Raw genomic sequence first — 21282 nt, forward strand, 5'->3', positions numbered from 1 at the left:
CCAGGCTTCAATCCCTGGGTCCGAAAGATTCCTTGAAGAAGGGAATGGCAACCCACTCCAGTATTCTGCCTGGAGAATCCCATGGACTGAGGAGCCTGGCAGGCTACAATCCATGGGGTTGCAAAGAGTCGAACACAACTGAGCGACTTTCACTTCAAGTCAGCACAGTATAATAGTTCTGTTTACTCAATATCCTGACCGTACTTGGTAGTATTTTGGGGTTTTCAGCTTAATCATTCTGGTGAGTGTGTAGTGGTATCACTAATTTGCACTTAGAACATTTGGTCGGTTTTCATAAGGTTATACTGCTTTTTTCTTATCAATTTGTAAGCGTCCTTTACATATTCTGTATACCAATGTATTCTGTTTGCAAACATCTCTTCCCACTCTGTGACTTGCCTTTTTTCCCTCTTTTTGAAAAATAATTTTTATTTACTTATTTATTATTTTTATTTATTTATCTTATTTTTGGCTGTGCTGGGTCTTCACTGCTGCATGTGGGCTTTCTCTAGTTGCAGCGAGTGGGCACTGCTCTTCCTTGCAGTGTGCTGGCTTCTCACTGCAGTGGCTTCTCTTGTTGCATGTCCCCTGCATTGACAGGTTGATTCCTAACCACTGGACCACCAGGGAAGTCCCTTTTTTCCTCTTTAATGGTTCAGCAGACTTTGGCATCAGGTGAAGAAGGACAGGGAGTGATCCCTGAGAGATGGGAGACAATGGCTCCAATTTACTGCCTGAAAAGAATTCCCAAGCAAAGCACACAGTGTGAAAGTATTAGTTGCTCAGTTGTGTCTGACTCTTTGCAACCCCATGGACTGAAGCCCGCCAGGCTCCTCTGTCCATGGAATTCTCCAGGCAAGAATACTGGACTGGGTTGCCATTTTCTTCTCCAGGGGATCTTCCTAACCCAGTGATCAAACCTGAGTCTCCTGCGTTGTAAAGGCAGAATCTTTACTATCTGAGCCACCAGGGAAGTCCCTTTTTATAGTGGTGTTTGATAAAAATATGTTATTAGTTTTAATGTAGTTTCAATTATCAAGATTTTTGCTGTTTAGTGCTTTTCAGATCCTATTAAAAATTCTTACTGATCAAAGGAAATTAAAGATGCAATCAACTGGGTTTTTTTCCTACAAATTTTTTTAAATGTTTAGGCAAAAAATTTTAGCCAACCCTGAATACCAGTGTTTCCTCATGAGTGTATTTTAAAGATGATTGTCCTCTTTCATTCACAAAAGCACCAGCAGAGAATCAAGTCTTATACAGCTCTATTCCAGAATAGTTTTTTTTCCCTTCCTATCAAGCCCAGCAATTCCATTGAGTATATTTCTTAGCCCATTTGTTTGTAATCCCCCTGTCTTCTGTTTTCAGAGATAAAGAAGCCCGTTAGAGTTGAAGTTCTCTCACTTTCTGCTCTCTACTGTTATCTCACAAAATAGATCCTCATCTGTATTTATTTCTCTTCCTCATGTTTCAGTGGAAGATATAGGTTTATCCCACCTTAAAAAAAAAAAAACAAAATTTTTGTTCTCAGTCCCTACCACTTACCTTTGTTTCTATCCTCCTTAAAAAAGAAATGTCTTACACACGAGATAAAATCGCGTGGAACTAAATACACCCGCACAATGAGTGCATGTAGTACTGGTGAAATCTCAATAGGGTGGACAGATTGTATCAAATTCTGTTTCCTGGTTGTGAGGTTGTACTGTATTTATGCAAGGTGTTGCCTTTGGGGGAAACTGAGTGAAGGGTATACTGGATCTCTCAGTAGTATTATTTCTTACAACTATAAGTAAATCTATAATTATCTCAGCTTAAAAAGTTAAAAGATTCTTTCTGAAATTTCTATAATTGTAATGACTGAATCGCAAGCTGAAATCAAGATTGCTGGGAGAAATAACAACCTCAGATATGCAGATAACACCACCCTAATGACAGAAAATGAAGAGGAACTAAAGAGCCTCTTGATGAGGTGAAAGAGGAGACTAAAAAAACTGGTTTGAAACTCAACATTCAAAAAACTAAGATCATGGCATATGGTGCCATCATTTCATGGCAAATAGAAGGAGAAAAAGTAAAAGCAGTGACAGATTTTATTTTCTTGGGCTCCAAAATCACTGTTGATGGTGACTGCAGCCATTAAGTTAAAAGATGCCAGCTTCTTGAAAGAAAAGCTATGACAAACCTAGACAGTGTATTAAAAAGCAGACATCACTTTGCTAACAAAGGTCTGTATAGTCAAAGCTGTGGTTTTTCCAGCAGTCATGTAAGGACATGGGAGTTGGACCATAAAGAAGGCTGAGCACCAAAGAATTGATGCTTTAGAATTGTGGTGCTAGAGAAGACTCTTGAGAGTCACTTGGACTGCAAGGAGATCAAACAAGTCAATCCTGAAGGAATTCAACTCTGAATATTCATTGGAAGGACTGATGCTGAAACTGAAGCTCCAATACTTTGGCCACCTGATGCAAAAAGCTGACTCATTGGAAAAGACCCTGATGCTGGGAAAGATTGAGGGCAGGAGGAGAAGAGGGTGACAGAGGATGAGGTGGTTAGATAGCATCACTGAACCAATGGACATGAATTTGAGCAAACTTCTGAAGATGGTAAACGACAGGAAAGCCTGGTGTGCTGCAGTCCATGGGGTCACAAAGAGTCAGAGACCACTTAGTGACTGAACAAGAACAGCAATCATTTATTGAGTGCTTACTGTATGCTAGGTACTCTACCAAGCACCGTCAGGTGGACACGGTTGTTAATCTCATTGTATACATGATAAAACTGAGGGACAGAGAGGTTAAGTCATTTATACAGGGCTACCCATCTCATGAATGGCAGAATTAGCATTCAGAAACCCTGGCCTAACCTCAGAGACAGAACTCTTAAGAACTCTGCTCTATTTCCTTTTTTTTCTTGTTCCATACTTAATGGATACTACTTTGACATTTCATATTTTCACAGGTGTTTGCCATACATTTTGTTTAGTTACTCTTTTTTAAATTAATTTTTACTGGCATATAGTTGCCTTACATATACACTATTGATACTATATACAAAATCAATAACAAACTGTGTAGCATACTGTGCAGCACAAGGAACTCTACTTAATGCTTTACTTGTACATCTGTCTTTATATGCTGCCTCCTAGTCACATTTCAACCACCGCTTTATAGTTCAGCATTCATCCCAGTCACTCCCCTGAAATTGCTTTTGGCCGGATTACCAAGGGATTCTTTTTGGTCCCAACCATTCTTTCTGCAGCCTTTGTTACTGTTCAACAGATACATTCAACAGATATTTACTGAGCACCTATAGTGTGCCAGACTCTTGTTTTACAGCAGTGGACAGGGTAGGCAAAATGACTGTAACTGCAGAATACATGTCTTTACTTGTTAAGATTAAGAGGTCAGAAATCTTAAATCACTGCTGACATGTTTGTGGATGGTCAACAGACCACTTTATTGTTCCGTGTTTTTGCTTTTCTGTGGCTGAAACAGGTTATATTTTTATTTTGTTTGTGATTTCACAACATAAGTCAGAATGTACTATATTTAATACCATTTTCATTTTCTCCAGATAGAAATCTGATCACTTCCAAGCAGTAGCCATGAATATGAATAAATTAAGAGAGCCAAATCCTGAAGTATAGTACCCTTCTGATGTACTTATTAATGATAAATTATGAAAATTATTTGCCTTTGACCAAAAAGTGTTACTGTTTTTCTATATAAGAATAATTGAATTTTATGCCACATTATTTGGAAACACAAGGAAGATCTCTGCAGAATATTCAATAGGTCTCATTCCATATATCCAAATATAAAGCTACTCCAAGGAAAATACTTGACTTTATAGAGACTTCACGGTAGCTGTTTGCATATCAAAAGCTGAGCTCTTGAGCCCTAGTTGAAGGAAAGGGATCATCTTGTCTCTTTCCACATGTTCATGGTTATTTTCTGTGTTTTTATTCCTTTCCTAATTCAGTAAAGAAAAAAAAAATCTCTCCTAGTTTTTCATGTCAAAAAACAGCTCTTATTTTATTAGTTCAAGTGGGAATGTTTTTTGCTGGTGACTGGAAGCGACTATAATCCTCTTGCTTCCAGGCAGGGTTCCTGTTTCTGTCTGATAGCTGTTTGTTTACAGCAGCAGTTAGCAATTTGCATGGACAGTGCTGTCAAAGTCACTGCCCTCAATGAACCCCAAATGCCTCTTGGAAGAAAGATGACAGATTCAGCCCAGCAACTTGCAAAACTTTAAAAGTGATTCCTTGTCAAACATGTGAAAAACAACTCTTCCTTCTCCATGACTTGAGGGAAAAAAAAAAGAGAAACTATCTTATGCCAGATGGCGATTCCTTGCTAGTAAAATAGGCCTGGGCTGATTCAGCTTCATTCCTTTATGTTCCATTTGCAAAACCCACAAAGAACACATTTGGGGCCACTTTCCAGAGCTGGCAACCGTCTCTGCTTTTTAAGGAAATCAGATGGGCACACACACACAAAGCCACAATGGATGAAGGGCTCAGAATCCCCAGGGTCCTGAAACGGGATGCATAGGCCTTAAATTCTCGGTGACCAGTTAGAACCTGGCCCAGACCCAAGAATCATCCCAATTGTTGCCAGATTTGGTGACTTGATTTAATTTGGTTAAAACAGAAACAAATTGGGAGAAGGTTATGTTTTCTTGTTGATTAAACCTCTTCTTAAAAAAAAAAAAAAAGGAAAAAATAGAAACTATAAAAACACGCTTTCAGATGATAAATTGACTCTTAAATTTCAAACTACTCTGGGTCTAAAGGACTCAGTCTTTAATTTTCAGTCCAGTACCTTTTTTTGCCATGAAAGATATTACAGCTGCTTTCATATATTTAGAGGATTGGACCAGTGTGTATGCGTGTTTGTGTGTATGCATGGGTGTATCTTCTCTTTGGCTTTTATTTTTTTTACATATAATTGACTTATTATATTAGTTTCAGGTATATAGCATAGTGGTTCCATATTTTTATAGATTACACCCCGTACAAAGTTATTATAAAATCCTGACTAGATCCCCTGTGCTGAAATAAATGGCTCAGGACATAATGAAGTCCCCTCAATGAAGATGCTGAAGCAATGTCTGGTCAGCTGCTGGCTAGGGATGTTGTGAAGAAGATTGAAATACTATACTAGTAATGGTATTGGGTAGTTTTTAAGATGTCTTCTGCATCTAAAATTCTATGCATTATGAATTAACTCCCTTGATTTTTTAAATTACCATGATCTGGGATATTTTAGTCAAGGTAATACCTATTGTCCATTTCGTTTTGCCTTATATGCAAGATGATATTGACCACCTTTGTTAATGTTCTATTTTATTTCTTCAGGTGTCTGAGCACACACAATTAAGTTGGATCCTTACCTGCATGGTCAGATTACCTCGATTACAACATTTACACCAGTGGAAGGTAAATGCCATTGATCTGATTAATAAACAGAAAGAAGTTCAGTCCCCACTGCAGCTGTTTTTCCCCTCTCTGTTTATTTTGTGTTAGGCTCTGGGAATCCTGAGTTTTCTGGCTTGCTATGCACCAGTGGCTAGCAAGACCAGTATCTTTAACCTCATCGCCTCAGGGTATGAAAGAGAAAATAGAAGGATTCTCCAAGATTCTTTCGAACTAAAAAACTAGTTACAAATATCCAGCTTATTCATTATTTGATTTTATCTATGCATGGTCAGTCCTTAGTGACTGTTAGTTAGACTTGGTAAGACTTTGAATGTGCCACATTCTAACTAACAAACAATCACCATTTCTGGATTACTAGACCCTGAGGTTGCCTCCACCAGAATTAACTGGCTGTTAAGGCCTGAAAGTTATCATTGTGGGGAGAAGAGACTACATATTTTATTCCATATTTAAACAAATTGAGTCTAAGCAACAACTCAAACTCACAGAAAAATTAAGTCTGTTCTTTTTCTAAGAAGTTCAACTGAGAAATATAAATTGGGTAATTCATAGTATTCCCATGTAATTTTGCAATTGGATCACACCTGAAGGTATGTAGCCCTCCAGGACATCAACACTAATTTTAGTTTCAAGCTTCTTTGTAGCATATTTTCAGGGCCACTGATTTCCTTAAAAGCTTGTTCAGAAGGCTGCACATACACTACAGAGAGAAACAGAGCTTTAAACTGGCAGTACCTGAATAAGGCATACTGGTGGTGCTGTAGAATCATTACCTGCCAGGAGTTAGAAACAAAATTGATAATGTTCTCTATCATATGTTGGTTTGTGGCAAGACTTTCCCATTTTATCATAATATGGTAATGCTAAACTGAACACTGAAATACTTTTCAGTTTGGTTCAGTTTAGTCGCTTACTCGTGTCCGACTGTGACCCCATAAATCCCAGCACACCAGGCCTCCCTGTCCATCACCAACTCCTGGAGCTCACTCAGACTCACATCCATCGAGTCAGTGATGCCATCCAGCCATCTCATCCTCTGTCGTCCCCTTCTCCTCCTGCCCCCAATCCCTCCCAGCATCAGAGTCTTTTCCAATGAGTCAACTTTTCACATGAGGTGGCCAAAGTACTGGAGTTTCAGCTATAGCATCATTCCTTTCAAAGAAATCCTAGGGCTGATCTCCTTCAGAATGGACTGGTTGGATCTCCTTGCTGTCCAAGGGACTCTCAAGAGTCTTCTCCAAAAGAACTGATTTAATGGGAAATGCTCCCACTTTAAAATAGTGTCTAAGGATCTCCTGGTAACATGTTGCCAGTGTTACCAGGCAACGTGAATAAGCCTTCCACTAGTCTGTGATTTCTTATTTGTGGGGAAAATATGAATTTCAAAGCTAGTCTTATCCTGGAGCTTGGAAACTGCCTTTGAGGGTCATTCTTTGATTAACAAATACAGATGATGCCTTCTTCTAATCTCATAGCACGCTAAGTACTGGAGATATCATAGTCGCCAAGATGGATGGATGCAGCACCTTTCATGAGGTTTGTAGTCTATTTTGGAACAGATTCCCAGGTGGCACTAGTGATAAAGAACCTGCCTGTCAGTGCAGGAGCCTTAAGAGATGTGGGTTCAATCCCTGTGTCAGGAAGATCCCCAGGAGGAGAACATGACGATCCACTCTGGTCTTCTTGCCTGGAGAATCCCATGGAGAGAAAAGCCTGGCAGGCTGCAGTCCATAGTGTTATACAAAGTTGGACACGACTGATGTGACTTAGCATGCATGCACAGTTAAACAAAAAATCAGAGTATGCAAAGTTTTAAGAGGACAAGGTTCCAATTCTATGGGAAGATCTAAGAACCCCTAGCTTGGTTTTGACTGGGGCAGTGAGGGGCAAAACAGTGGGGTAGAAGTATAGGATCAGGGCTGCTGAGGTCAAGGTTATTTGGAGGATTGATGAGATAACACAGGTGTGAGGCATCTGGGGCCCATAATAGGCACCCAATAAATATTAGAACTTCCCACATCTCCCCACTTCCTTTGTAGTTTCAAGATCTAGTATTCTAATATAAAAAGACATAAATCTAATGCAGTAGCAATTTTTAAAAGTTGGGTTCTTTTCTCATTTGTTTGTTTCCAAATTAAATTTTTGTTAGAATTACCTGATAATCAGTGCAAACTGGCCTTTATCATGGACATTATAATAAGGAGATGTACTGAAGGAATTGTATGGTCAACTTTGAAATTTCCTATGAACGCCCTATAGCAGTAATAGTGCTGTAAGCCAGAAACTGGGCTTCCCTGGTGGTTCAGTGGTAAAGAACCCTCCTGACAATGCAGGAGACGTAGATTTGATCCCTGGGTTGGGAAGGTCCCCTGGAGAAGGAAATGGCAACCCCCTCCAATATTCTTGCCATGGAAATCCCATAGACAAAGGAGCCTGGCCGGCTACAGTCCATAGGGTCGCAGAAGAGTTGGACATGACCTAAAGACTAAGCAACAAAAACAAGCCAAAAATTGCTGGAAGTAACCAGAAAAGCCTGTAACTAAATTATGGAACATTAAGACGACTAAAGGGAGAAACTATTGTCTTCAGATCCAGCCTCAAAAGGTACGTCTGCATTTTGGCTTAGGAAGCCCGAATTGTGAGGCCATGTGTGAGCCTGATTCTCGGAATCATGCAAGTTTATAAATTGAGTTATTCATTTCATTCAGGAATCACTGGATTTCAGAGAAGTAATTCATATTAGATAAACAAAACTTATTTACACACCAAAATATCAATTTAACGTGCATGCTTAGTTGTGTCCAACTCTTTGCGACCCCATGGACTGTAGCCCACCAGGATCCTCTGTCCGTGGGATTCTCCAGGCAAGAATACTGGAGTGGGTTTCCATTTCCTCCTCCAGGGAATCTTCCTGACCCAGGAATTGAACCCATGTCTCTCGTCTCCTGCATTGGCCAGCAGATTCTTTACTACTGTGCCTCATGGGAAGCCCCATTTATCAGTTTACACGTATGATATACCTAGACCTTGGAAGCAGTTACCAGTGAACTGCACACAATAGTCCCTGCTAATAAGCAACTCTACCCAGAAAGCCAAATTTCCTGTAGCAAGGGGGTTAGTACCACTAGGGCTGATGTTCGGGGTGTGCATACCAGTAGTTTATTATAGTCAGCACCCAGGACTCACCAGTTGTTAAATATTTCTAACATCACCTCCGGTGTTTCCATTAGCTTCCCTGTTAAGGAAATATTTTGGTTTTTACAACCTGTACTGTTCATTGGAATCACTTTACTCTCACTGCGTTCCCACCTAAAGATCATGACAGATCATTAGAATTGGTAAGATGAAAATTTCTCTTAGTTTCATTGTTTTTTAACACCATGATTTTCAGGGTTTTGTTTTAATGTGATGTTAAGGGGGCATTACAGTTTTGTCAATAGCACAGTATGAGACTTCTGGAAAGTTTCCACAAACAGTTTGATGTTAACTAATATAATGTCATGATATTTTCTGACCTTCCCCATGAAATCTGGAATTTATCTGATTTGGAGTCTAGAAAATCTTAGACTTTTATATTAATAAAATGGAAAAGAAACAGTGGCAGTGCAGGATTGTTTCAAGGGACAGTGGGGAAGCGGATTCACCTTATTCCTGCCTAAGCCGGGACTGTGGAGGCAAGCCAGCCAGAAGACGGCCAGATTTGCTAAAAGGGACTGAGTCAGGATGTTGTTACAGGTGGCTTCAGATCACCCTTTGCTTGCTTTTAAGATTTCTTAATTTAGCATTATAATTAGGTTCATGTCAGATTTGTTTCTCTCCTCTCTTTTCACCCTACAGGCAAAGACTGCCAAGGAGAAGCATAATGGAACCGTGGGGCTGCTCACATACCCAGTGCTCCAGGCAGCTGACATTCTGCTGTACAAGTAAGGAGCAGAGTTCACCCCAGCCCTAAATGTAGTCATGCTGACAAGAGAGTGTCACCTGACTCTAGAAAATTTGGCCCACGGGGAAGGATGGTTACAGCAAGGGGCAGGCACATGAATCCATTTGCATCTATTCCCCAGTAATAATGCTAAATCAAACCAGTCAGTCCTAAATGAAATCAACCCTGAATAGTCTTTGGAAGGACTGATGCTGAAACTGAAGCTCCAATACTTTGGCCACCTCATTGGAAAAGATCCTGATGCTGGGAAAGATTGAGGGCAGGAGGAGAAGGGGACGACAGAGGATGAGACAGTCGGTTGGCATCACCAACTCACCAACTCAATGGACATAAGTTTGAGCAAATTCTGGGAAATAGTGAAGGACAGAGAAGCCTGGCATTTTGCAGTCCATGGGGTCATAAAGAGTCAGAGACAACTGAGCAACTGAACAACAACAAATAGAAGTATGTTTAAATGTGAAACCAATAATTTTAAGAAGTAGCATTTAAATAGCACTTACTATGGATTGCAAGCAGTCATAAGTAATTTACATACATTAACCCATTTAATCCTCACAACAGCCTTAAGAATCTGTACTGTCAGCATCCTCATTTTACAGATGTGCAAACCAGAGCACAGAGTGGTTAGTAACTTGTCTGGGGTCAGGTGACAGCAAGGCCTGGACCTAGGATTTGCGCCTATAAAGTTTACGTACAGAGTCTGTGTTCTTAACAGTATGGGTTATAGTGTTCACTTCAAGAGTTTTGAATATTGATTTCTCAGATAATCTAGCCTCCCAAGAAATGCTATTCCATAGCACTTGCTGCAGCTATGCAGATGCTCTCTATCTGCTCTAAGACCAGAGCCACTAGTCACGTGTGGCTGTTAACACCTGAAATGTTGACAGGAACTGAATTTCAACTTTAATTTTAGTTGATTAAAGAGCTGCCTGTGGCTAGTGGCTACTGTATTGGACCGGAGAGCAAGTTTTTCAACATGCTATAAGGTGCCCTCACTTTTCTTGAACCCACAATCTATAAATCAGCTACTCCTGCCACTTACAGGTCTCAAGACTATACAACCAGAGGATGCCAATGCCTTGCACTCTCTGTAGGACTGGCCAGGGCTTCTGACCCCATTCCTCTTCCCGTTCTTCCCTGCTATCCCCACATCACCTCCCTTGACGCCTATTTGGCCATTTAGAGATAAAGCCTCCCAGTCAGCAGGTGCTCATAGCCAAGCATTGTTATAGTGAAAGCTTCTGAGGAAAAAGATAAATTCGATGAGTGTTTTTTACTCCTTTCCCCTAAAGCCCTGACCCCCATAAAAGTGCCTCTTCTGTGGGAAAACTGGAATTCTTTGCATATAAATGTGATAATAGCATGGAGATGATAGTGTATGTTCCTTGTGACATGACCCCAGAGCCTTTGTGCAATGATGGTGGAAACAGCCAGAAAAATAGTTGCTCAGCTTTACGTATAAGGAATGTCCATTAGTACATATAAGCTGTCTTCATTTCATTAAATTTAAGTTTGATTCACGTTATGATTATGTCTCTGTTTGCTATTTTAACTTGGATGCTGGGCCCCTAATAGCATTTATTATTTATAATAAGTAACTTTGGACTTATCCTGGAAAATCTAGAACATTTTTCTCCAGAAGCTGCAAATGAAAGTCTAAGAAGGATCTACTAATATAGTTTCCCACTGAAGTAGCATATTTACTTAGAAAGGTTCTACAAAGAACCTTGATTTTGTCACCTGTAAAGAACAGAAAAATCCTTCCTAAAGGATTATAATGAAATACGTCCCTTGTCTATGCTTGATGGTGATATCTCTGACTATCACAGCCTTATGTCTAGTTCCATTTTCAAGGGCTACTTCTACATAGAACCAGAGGCTGATTTTTCAGCACCAGGATTTGGAAGCACACAAGCACAGCAGATTTCTTTAGTAGTTCAAGAGCTCTCATGGGAGAGTCCTCTGAACTCAGGGCTATGAAAAAAAAAGCGAACTTGAACAAGAATGATTGACCTTTTTGTAATACCATGGAACAGAGAGTAGGAGGGAGCTCTAAAGGGCCTCTTCTCCAAATCCCTTGCTCTACCAATGTGGCCCAGGCAGGCTAAGCAATCTGTCCAAAGCTGTGGAGCCAGACAATGGACAGAGGAGGCTCGGGGTGTGATCATGGTCTCCTGAGGCCAGTGCTCACCCTCCTTAAGGAGCCAGTCGTAAGTTATGTTAGGAGGCAAGATCATCACATGAATAACCAGAGCAGTATGAGATCACCTACACCAAAGTGATGATGAATTTGTTTTCATCAGTTGCCCAAAAATATAATTGGCAGAATGATAAAAATCCTATAGTTTCTTGGTTAATGGTACATAGCTCGGGGGCTTATTAAATTCTGTGTAAATTGAAATCACCTAGTATATACTCAAAACAGAGATTTTAAGAGTACAAACAACAATTTAGAAGACTGACATTGGCAAAATTAGCTCCTTAACATCCTCAAATTTATCACATCATCTACCTTTCTTTCAACCCAAGTGTGAGATTGAAAATGTCCTCTTTTCTTACATAAAACAATAGTTATTTCAGATGCGGCAGGTAAACACCAAGAGCTTTCTGGTAGCTTCCTGTCTGTCTCACTCTGCCCAACGTCAGCAGGTTCTCACAGTTGGTTAAGACTTAAAAATTAGTAGTTCTTTTCCACCCTCAATTATTCCCCTGTAGCCAAAAAAAAAAAATCCCATACTATAAATATTCCTTAACTCTTCCTGATCTATTTAGTGGTTAGAATATACACTAAGAATGCCATCAGATTCCTTCATTTTTCCTGTTTTCTGAGAGGAAAATTATGGTGGCAGATTTTTGCCTATTCCTATCAGGATTCTGCTATATTAATTTGTTAAATGAAAGTATTTTTCCATAAAACTAGGAACTGGAACTTCCCGGGTGGCCCAGTGGTTAAGACTCTGTGCTCCCCATTGAGGGGGGCCTGGGTTCAATCCCTGGTCAAGGAACTGGTACTCACATGCCGCAACCAAGAGTTTGCATGCCACAACTGAAAGACCTCGCGTGTCACAATGAAGATCGAAGATCTTGCCTGACACAGCTAAGACCCAGGGTAGCTAAAATAAAGAAATAAATTTATTTTTTAATCCAAAGTAATTGTCTATATTCAAGATGATTGTCTCCTACCTTAGCCTACAAACTATCTACCTATAACGCCACAATCAGATCAAAGATGTGGAGCTGCATGCTCCTTTTCTTATGAGAAACAACCCTATGTTTCTGTCCTGTGTGGTCTCAGGCCAGACATCCTGCTACCAGCCACGCATACTCCAGCTCACAGACTCTGTTCCTTTGGATTTTTTTCTCCTGCCATCTTCTTTCAGACTATTCCCAGGAGTACTGTTGCTGCACTATGCACATCCCCCATTCCTGGGCATGTGTGTCCTTTGGGCCCCTGCAAAGTGTGCAGACAAGTACAGTAAACTCAGCTCTGTTTACTACAGCATTTACTCTGCTGACATACATTTCTCATCTGTCTTACTGTGCTTCCTTCCAAAGTTTGCTGCTGCTGCTGCCAAGTCGCTTCATTCATGTCTGACTCTGTGCGACCCCATAGACGGCAGCCCACCAGGCTCCCCCGTCCCTGGGATTCTCCAGGCAAGAACACTGGAGTGGGTTGCCATTTCCTTCTCCAGTGCATGAAAGTGAAAAGTGAAAGTGAAGTCGCTCAGTCGTGTCCGATTCTTAGCGACCCCATGGACTGCAACCTACCAGGCTCCTCCATCCATGGGATTTTCCAAGCAAGAGTACTGGAGTAGTGTTCCAAAGTTTAGAAACTCCTAATTGCTTGATAATAAGTAGCAGAGGCAGAACTCATCCAGGTCTGATTTTCAGCCTGTACCATTGTTTTCCCTACAATGCAGCTCAAGCACTTGGGGTATTTTTTGAGAAATTTCTTAATTTTGAAAAATATGGTAACTAGAATGTTTATGAATATATACATTATAAATATAAATAAATACAAAAATATATTTATATACCAAAAAATTCATATTTTTTCTCACAAGCAAATCTATATGTGGCCCCTCATAATATGTTGATGTGGAGAGCTATTATAGATTTCATGTTTCTTTTGTCAAAATCAGCATTAGGATGAGTGGCCCATGATGGGCTAGAGAACAAACATGAGGGAAGGCAGTGGAAAAGAGGTTTTCCAGATAACTGTATGAAAGATTTATGTAAGTGTTTTGGGAGAACTTGGTAAGGAACCCAAGAATGGAGGTTTTGAGACCATCTTAAGCTTGAGAATGTGAAGTGAAAGTATTAGTTGCTCAGTCATGTTCAACTCTTTGTGACCTCATGGGCTGTAGCCTTCCAGGCTCCTCTGTCCGTGAGATTTCCCAGGCAAGAATACTGGAGTAGGTTGCCATTTCCTTCTCCATGGGATCTTCCCGACCCAGGAATCAAACCCTCATCCCGTGCATTGGCAGGCAGATTCTTTACCATTGAGCCACCTGGGAAGCCCCAGACAATTCAGTATACTCTCCTAAAAGCAGGGGGAAGGTATTTGTGCACTTTTAAGAACAGGGTGAAATGATCCGATTTATACTTTTAAAAGAGAATTGATTGATATGCAAAGGATGAGTCGTAGGGGCTCAGCCAAGGTCGGGCTCAGCCAAGGTCGGTAGGCTACTAAGAGGCTCTTTCATTAGTCTGTTTAGACCACAAAGGTGGCAGTGAAGATGAAGAGAAGAGACAAATTTAAAAGATTCTAGGATGTAAGATGGCTAAGACTTTATAATGGATTGGATGTGTATGAGAAAAAGCCATCAGGGATGTCCCCAGGTTTCTGACTTACACAGCAGGATTGATGATGGTGTTGCCATTCATTGAGATAGGGAATACTGTAGAAGGACTAGCCAGAAGAATTTATAACTTCATGTGGTGTTTTCTCTTCTCTTGGAAGCTTTAACTCCCTAGAAGTTAAAACCTTTATGTCTCTCATAGTCCTGACACCAGGCCTTGCACATCATCGATCTTCAATAAATAATTGCTAAATTAAGGAGTCATTACCAGAGGTGGTGATTTCATCCCTTATAAAAGGACAAGCAGCACCAAACCCCTATTCCAGCCAGGTTGGTTAAAGGCAGCAGCGCTGAAAATGCACAAATACAGCCAAAGAAGTAGGGGGAAAAAAAAAAGGAACAAATTTCTGTGAGCAATGATTATTCATCTGGACACTAATTCTGCCTTAGGGGTGGGGTGGGTCCCAAGTGAATGTAGATGCAACAAGGAACTAAGCAAAAGAAACATGGTTTAGTCACCAAAGAAGATCAGACGCATTGTTGTGTGACAGAAGTTATAACAATCAAAATTATGAAAGACTTTTGTTTTATGTTGTGTCTAAGAAAGTACAGTCAGGGTAAGAAAAAAAGAAAATGGGGAAAAAGAGAAGACATTAATATGGAGATCATTATGTAGGGTATAAATTTTAAAAGAACAGCAGTAAATTATTTGAAGTGAAAGGAAGACTGTGAGGAGAGAGGTTGAAAATGTGAAGAGAATAAGCCCCATAAGTGGGCAGAATCAAAGACAGGCTGAATTAATGTAAAGTGTAAACTCAATGGATGCGAAGGAAGGGCCAAGATAAATTATAGGAGGTGAAAGGAGCAGCAGGAGCAGAGGGAGGAAAGACTAGAAACAAACAAACCAAAGTCAGATGAAAAAGCCAAGTGGAGCAATCAGTCCAGGTGAAAAAAATTTAAAAAATTTTTAATCCCTTTTTGTAAAAGCAAAACCTCTCAGGATTGTTAGCAAAGAGGCAAGGATCCGACAGAAGGCAAAGACTTATGCAGAGTCATTATGAAAACTAAATGTGTTTTCTGTTTAGTTTGGTTGCTTTGTGAATCTGGAACCATTTTGACATGTGGAAATATTCATTTTGATGTGCTTAAAGTGTATTGATTATGGTAATTGTTTTTTCTGTGTTAGTTGCAGTCCATTGTGATTTCCTATGGGCTACTGTAATTGCTTTTTAACCTACCCTGTGGGCTAATTTGGTTTGGGGCAGTCAAGATGACCTCTGCAAGTCAGCCTTACTGTAATTACAAGGCGGGAGTGCAAAGTCCAGTCACAGAAGAGAAATTTAGGAAGGTGTGGTGAGTACATGTACACCTCAGAGAGGAGCATGTTCAGGGTTGTGGATACTGCAGGAAACATAAAAAAGAAGATTTTTGTTTTCATTTCTCATTAAGTCAGTAACTTTCTGCTCCAGGCTTTGTGAAAGAAGATCACGGGACATGATTTTGTAGAATTTCCTAAATAAATCTACTGACCTTCGAAGAAGAGAAATGACTTCCTGACCTTTTGTCATGGTCCCTGGATTTTCCCTTTCCCTTCATTATCCTGCCCCTATTTTCCTTAAATTAAAAGACTCCTCAGAAGTCCTATATCATACCATTTATATTTGGGGATTACCTAATCAGATATATGAACTGCCAGTTTGTAATATGTCTTCTACCCAAATCAGGATTGCTGCCCAGGTCTGTGGCTGTCTCAAGGATTCTATGTTGATATGTATGTTTGTGGTATGAGTCTGCTATCAAAAAGGAAAACGATCCTGGTTTGAAAAAAGTCAAAACGTACCACACATCAAAGTCCCAATATTGTCATTCTTGTATGATTTTGTCCTTCATGCTGTCAGATATTAATGAGTTTACATTATACTAATAGCCCGTGTATATTGAGCTCTTACTATCAAGGACTATGCTTGATTAGCTTATCTCATCTTTGAAACAACAGTAAGAGGTCAGCACCATTATGATCCTCATTTTATAGAGGAAACGGAGGCTTTAGAACAGTGAGAAACTAGGCTATGATAACTCAATAGTAGCTAACGGAGCTATGATTTTAACTCATTCTGATTGTTCAGTTCAGTTCAGTTCAGTTCAGTTCAGTTGCTCAGGCGTGTCCGACTCTTTGCGACCCCATGAATTGCAGCACACCAGGCCTCCCTGTCCATCACCAACTCCTGGAGTTCACTCAGACTCATGTCCATCGAGTTGGTGATGCCATCCAGCCATCTCATCCTCTGTCGTCCCCTTCTCCTCCTGCCCCCAATCCCTCCCAGCATCAGAGTCTTTTCAAATGAGTCAACTCTTCACATGAGGTGGCCAAAGTACTGGAGTTTCAGCTTTAGCATCATTCCTTCCAAAGAACACCCAGGACTGATCTTCAGAATGGACTGGTTGGATCTCCTTGCAGTCCAAGGGACTCTCAAGAGTCTTCTCCAACACCACAGTTCAAAAGCATCAATTCTTCGGCGCTCAGCTTTCTTCACAGTCCAACTCTCACATCCACACATGACCACTGGAAAAACCATAGCCTTGACTAAACGGACCTTTGTTTGCAAAGTAATGTCTCTACTTTTCAATATGCTGTCTAGGTTGATCATAATTTTTCTTCCAAGGAGTAAGCGTCTTTTAATTTCATGGCTGCAGTCACCATCTGCAGTGATTTTGGAGCCCAAAAAGATAAAGTCTGACACTGTTGGAAATAGATTGAAAAGCAAGACAAGGTCTCAAAAAGCTTATTTGCTAGCAGGAGAGAAAGCAAGATACAATTAAATAAGCAAACAAATGAAGTAAAATTATTAGACTAGGATTAACACTATAAAGAAAATAAATAAGATATTGTGAAAAAGAATAACAGGGAAGCTAACTTTGGAGAGTAGAGTTAGGGAAGGTTTCTCCAAAGAGGTGATATTTAAGCTTAGACCTGAAATCAAGGCACCGGTAAGAGTTAAGGGAGGAACATTCTAGTAGAATACAAGAGCAATACATTCAATAGATCCAGCGCCCTGCCTTAAATATTTGAATTATAAACTTCCCAGGATTCATCATCTTGTTTTCTGTCTTTATAGAGTTCAGTAGCAGGAGAGTCAGGTCTCTCACAAATTCATTTCAATGTTCTGATATAATTTAAACATTCTATATTCAACCAGGAAAAAGTGAGAAATCACTTCTACTATTTCTATTCTTTTTAACATATTGGTACATTTCCCACAGGTGGTGTTAGTAAAGAATCCACCTGCCAATGCAGGAGACACAAGAGATGCAGGTTCAATCTCTGGTTCAGGAAGATCCCCTGGAGTAGGAAATGGTGACCTGCTCCAGTATTCTTGCCTGGAAAAATTCCATGGACAAGAGGAGTCTGGCGGGCTACAGTCCATGAGGTCGCAAAGAGTTGGACATGACTGAGCACATGCACACAGACACACACACAAACACACACACACACACATACACATGCCATTTCCTCCAAACCATATTTTGCAGCTGACATTCCTTGTTTGCACACTACATACCAGGCACCAACTATGAGCTTTGCATGCATTATTTTACTCATTTCTCAAGCAACTCTGTGAGTAGGAACTATTATTAGTCAGCTTTAAAAATTTTTAAAAAGGGATTTAGTTTAAACAACTCACCCGGGAACACCCAGCTGCTGAGTGGCAGAGCAAGAACCTGATCTCAGCCTAACACCAGAGCACCCACTCTAACCACTATGGCCTCTTCTTTATCTGAATGCACATTATATATATTTTCCAAAAATTTTGCATCCTGAGTGGGTTTTTTGGTCTTATGTTTTTCCACATCATTAAATATTTTATGTTTTTAATGATTTTAATGTTTTCTTTGTTTTGGGCCTTTTGCTCTATAGAGAGATTGTGTTTTCTTTGCTTTTATCTATTCCAGTGCTTTGGAAGGTGTTCTTTCTGGTTTTAGTTCTAGTAGTGGTTATCTTTCAACAAAAACCACCCAAATAAGAACAAATAGGCTTTCAGAGCTTGCCACAGCAAGACTCAGCCACCATCACTTGTGTTCTGCAGCCAGGTGGGGGAGTAGAGAGGCTTTATAGGAAAGGAAGTCTTCAGGGATGCTCTGTTTAGACATTGTTGCCATGGGGAAGCTGGAGGCTAACTGGAAATGGGGCATCTTATGTGATTGGTTTGGGAAACATATTTGACTTTCTCTGGTTGGTCCTAAGTTGGACGAAGAATTGGGATGTTGGCAGTTATTAACCAAGTCTTGACCATGCTGGGTCCATTCCTGCAGAGACTGGTTTGTCTTCCTTGGTTGGTTGCTCCAGAGGTTTTGGGTCAGAGATTTTTGGTTATAGAATGTCTGACCATTGTCCATTTGTATACCAGTTTGTATCTTTTTGAAAATATATTTTTGACTCTTTCATTGATCTTTTCAAGTAAAAAATGTGATACTGTGTGGTTAAGATGGCTTATTCATTACACTTGCAGATCCTGAGTCTATACTCATACTTGCTTTTGATTTGTAAACTAACCTGGGATTTTCAATTGACTGTTGTTACATAAATGACTTGATTTCAGGTTACATCATTTTCTATTTCAAATTGTAACCAAAATTTAGACTTTATGTTCTTAGTCTTTTTTAGCCAGTCCTTATACCTCAGCATCTCCATTTCTGAGTTCTTTAGTCCATAGATTTACTTCAACTTTTTTTCCAGTCCTTTACAATTTTTCTTCCAGCCTGAGAATTTCTTTCTGTTCAGCTTACCTCATCTGTAAAATTGATTTATGTACAATAAGAATGTATTAAAAGTGCTTAGCAAAGTGTGCAGCATATAGGAAGTGTTCAATAGCTATCAGTTACTTTATCACCATCATCATCATCATTATTATTATTATGAAAGTGTTAGTTGCTGAGCTGTGTCCAACTGTTTGCAACACCATGGACTATAGCCCACCAGGCTCCTCTGCCCATGGGATTTTCTAGGCAAGAATACTGGAGTGGGTAGCCATTCCCTTCTCCAGGGGATCTTCTCAAACCAGGGATTGAACCTGGGTCTCTTGCACTGAGGCAGATTCTTTACCATCTGAGCCACCAGGAAAACCCAATTATTAGTGTGAAAATGAAGTCGCTCAGTCATGTCCAGCTCTTTGTGACCCCATGGACTGTAGCCTACCAGGTTCCTCCATCCATGGGATTTTCCAGGCAAGAGTACTGGAGTGGGTTGCCATTTCCTTCTCCAGGGGATCTTCCTGACCCAGGGCTCAAACCCAGGTCTCCCACATTGTAGGCAGATGCTTTACCATCTGAGCCACCAGGGAAGTCTTCAATTATTATTAGTATAGTTCACATATAAAACACAGCTTGGCTAGGTTTTTTAATACTTTTTTCTCACAACCCTATAAACATGGTTTCAATGTTGTATTATCAATCTTATGTCCCTCTTTATTTCTAACTATTGGCTTATAGGATTTTTCTTTAAGTTTATAATTTAAAATTTTTTTCTGGATTGTGTTTTGGTGTGATTCTCTAGGATTTTTTTTCCTTTTTTTTTTTTTTTTTTTTTGCCGCACCAGGCATGCGGGATCTTCTGTGATCAGGGATCAAACCCATGCCTGATGCACTGGGAATGTGGAGTCTTAACCACTGGACCACCAGGGAAGTCCCAGGTGTTTTTTTTTAATATAATTGAAACTTGCTGTGTTCCTTCAGTAAGTATACTCATTTTTGTTTGCTTACTTCTTTGTTCTTAATTCATTAACCTCTCCTTCTGTTTTAGGTTATTTCTTCTGTTCACGTGGTCCTGATGTCCTCCTGAGGAGGACCATATTCCAGGTCAGAGGATGGCCCTCCAGCCTGTCATTTGCGTGTCATGCTTCTCTCTTTCTCCTCTTGCTCTGAGTTCTTGGAGAGCTTCAGGTTTCTTTGCCAGATCACTGATACATCCTGTCCTTAGGATTCTGCTCCTACTGCTCCCAATTCTTCTGTTATCTGTTTGGTTTCCTTCATCATTTTACTTTCTCTTCATTGAATTGTTTTCTGTCACCACCTATGTTTGTTTTTCTTCTATTGTGATTTCTTGCTCATGTGTAATAACAGCTATGCCCTTCTGAATCCTATTGAGGTTACACAGCAGTTTTCTTTAAAAAAAAAACCAACAACACACAGTTGTTTCTTGTAAAAGTTCATTTTCAAATGTTTGACCTTGCTCAGGCTCTGAAGGGTAAAGTTCCCTTTCCTTCGTTCCATGATATTTTTCATAGGCCTTGTATTGGGGTCTTTCACTTGTTTGTTTGATTGCCTGATTTCTTTCTCTTTTGGGGGGTGCTGAACTGGGTCTTTGTTGCTGCACAGGCTTTTCTCTAGTTGTGGGGAGCAGAGTCTAGTTCTCTAGTTGTGGTGTGCGGGCTTAGTTGCCCCTCAGCATGTGGGATCTGCCCCGATCAGGGATCGAACCCATGTCCCCTGCATTGGCAGGCAGATTCTTAACCACTGGGCCACCAGGGAAGTCCTCATAGATTCATTTTTATGTGTTGGGTTTTTAAAATCCATATCAGAACAAGAAAACTATATTCAAATAGTGTTTTGCCAGCAGACAAAAATCTGTGAAGGCCTCTGTGTCCGCCATCTGTCTACTAGGATGCTAGTTGAATTCCCTGCTCAGAATTCAGCAGGAGGGCAGAATCGTGTGCTGCACCCCAGCCCAGTTGCTTGTGTTGCTCAACTAGGTTAGTAGTGATGCCTTAGATAGATTTTCTCCTATTGCCTGCCTGGCTCCTTCATTCTCTGAGCAGATGTATTACACGAAAAAGAACAGTCACCAGGATGCCTGCTCCCAGGTTTCATTCTGCTTCTGTCTCTCACCTTCAGCACTTTACTTTTAATTCATTCACACAGAAGCCTGTTAGTTCGGTGCCATCTCATTTCTTTATTTTTGCTCTTGCTGCCCTTCCCTGTGGAGTCAGATCCAAAATAAATTTCCCTAAGACCAATGTCAAGGAGATCACCACCTATGTTTTCTTCTGGGAATTTTATGGTTCCAGGTCATACATTCAAGGTTTTAATCCATCTTGAGTTAA

The 21282-nt window shown here is 40.3% G+C and overlaps 1 protein-coding gene across 1 annotated transcript in view; it reads left to right on the plus strand.

The window, feature by feature from the left end:
- WARS2 (tryptophanyl tRNA synthetase 2, mitochondrial) overlaps positions 1 to 21282 on the plus strand; it is a 99823-nt gene that overhangs the window by 68271 nt on the left and 10270 nt on the right. Inside the window, exons 3-4 of the mRNA XM_019956719.2 lie at positions 5360 to 5440; positions 9278 to 9363. Of these exons, the coding sequence (XP_019812278.2) occupies positions 5360 to 5440; positions 9278 to 9363 (167 nt within the window). The remainder of the gene's footprint in view (positions 1 to 5359; positions 5441 to 9277; positions 9364 to 21282) is intronic.

Source organism: Bos indicus, chromosome 3, assembly GCF_029378745.1.
Source record: "Bos indicus isolate NIAB-ARS_2022 breed Sahiwal x Tharparkar chromosome 3, NIAB-ARS_B.indTharparkar_mat_pri_1.0, whole genome shotgun sequence".
Classification (NCBI taxonomy): Eukaryota; Metazoa; Chordata; class Mammalia; order Artiodactyla; family Bovidae; genus Bos; species Bos indicus.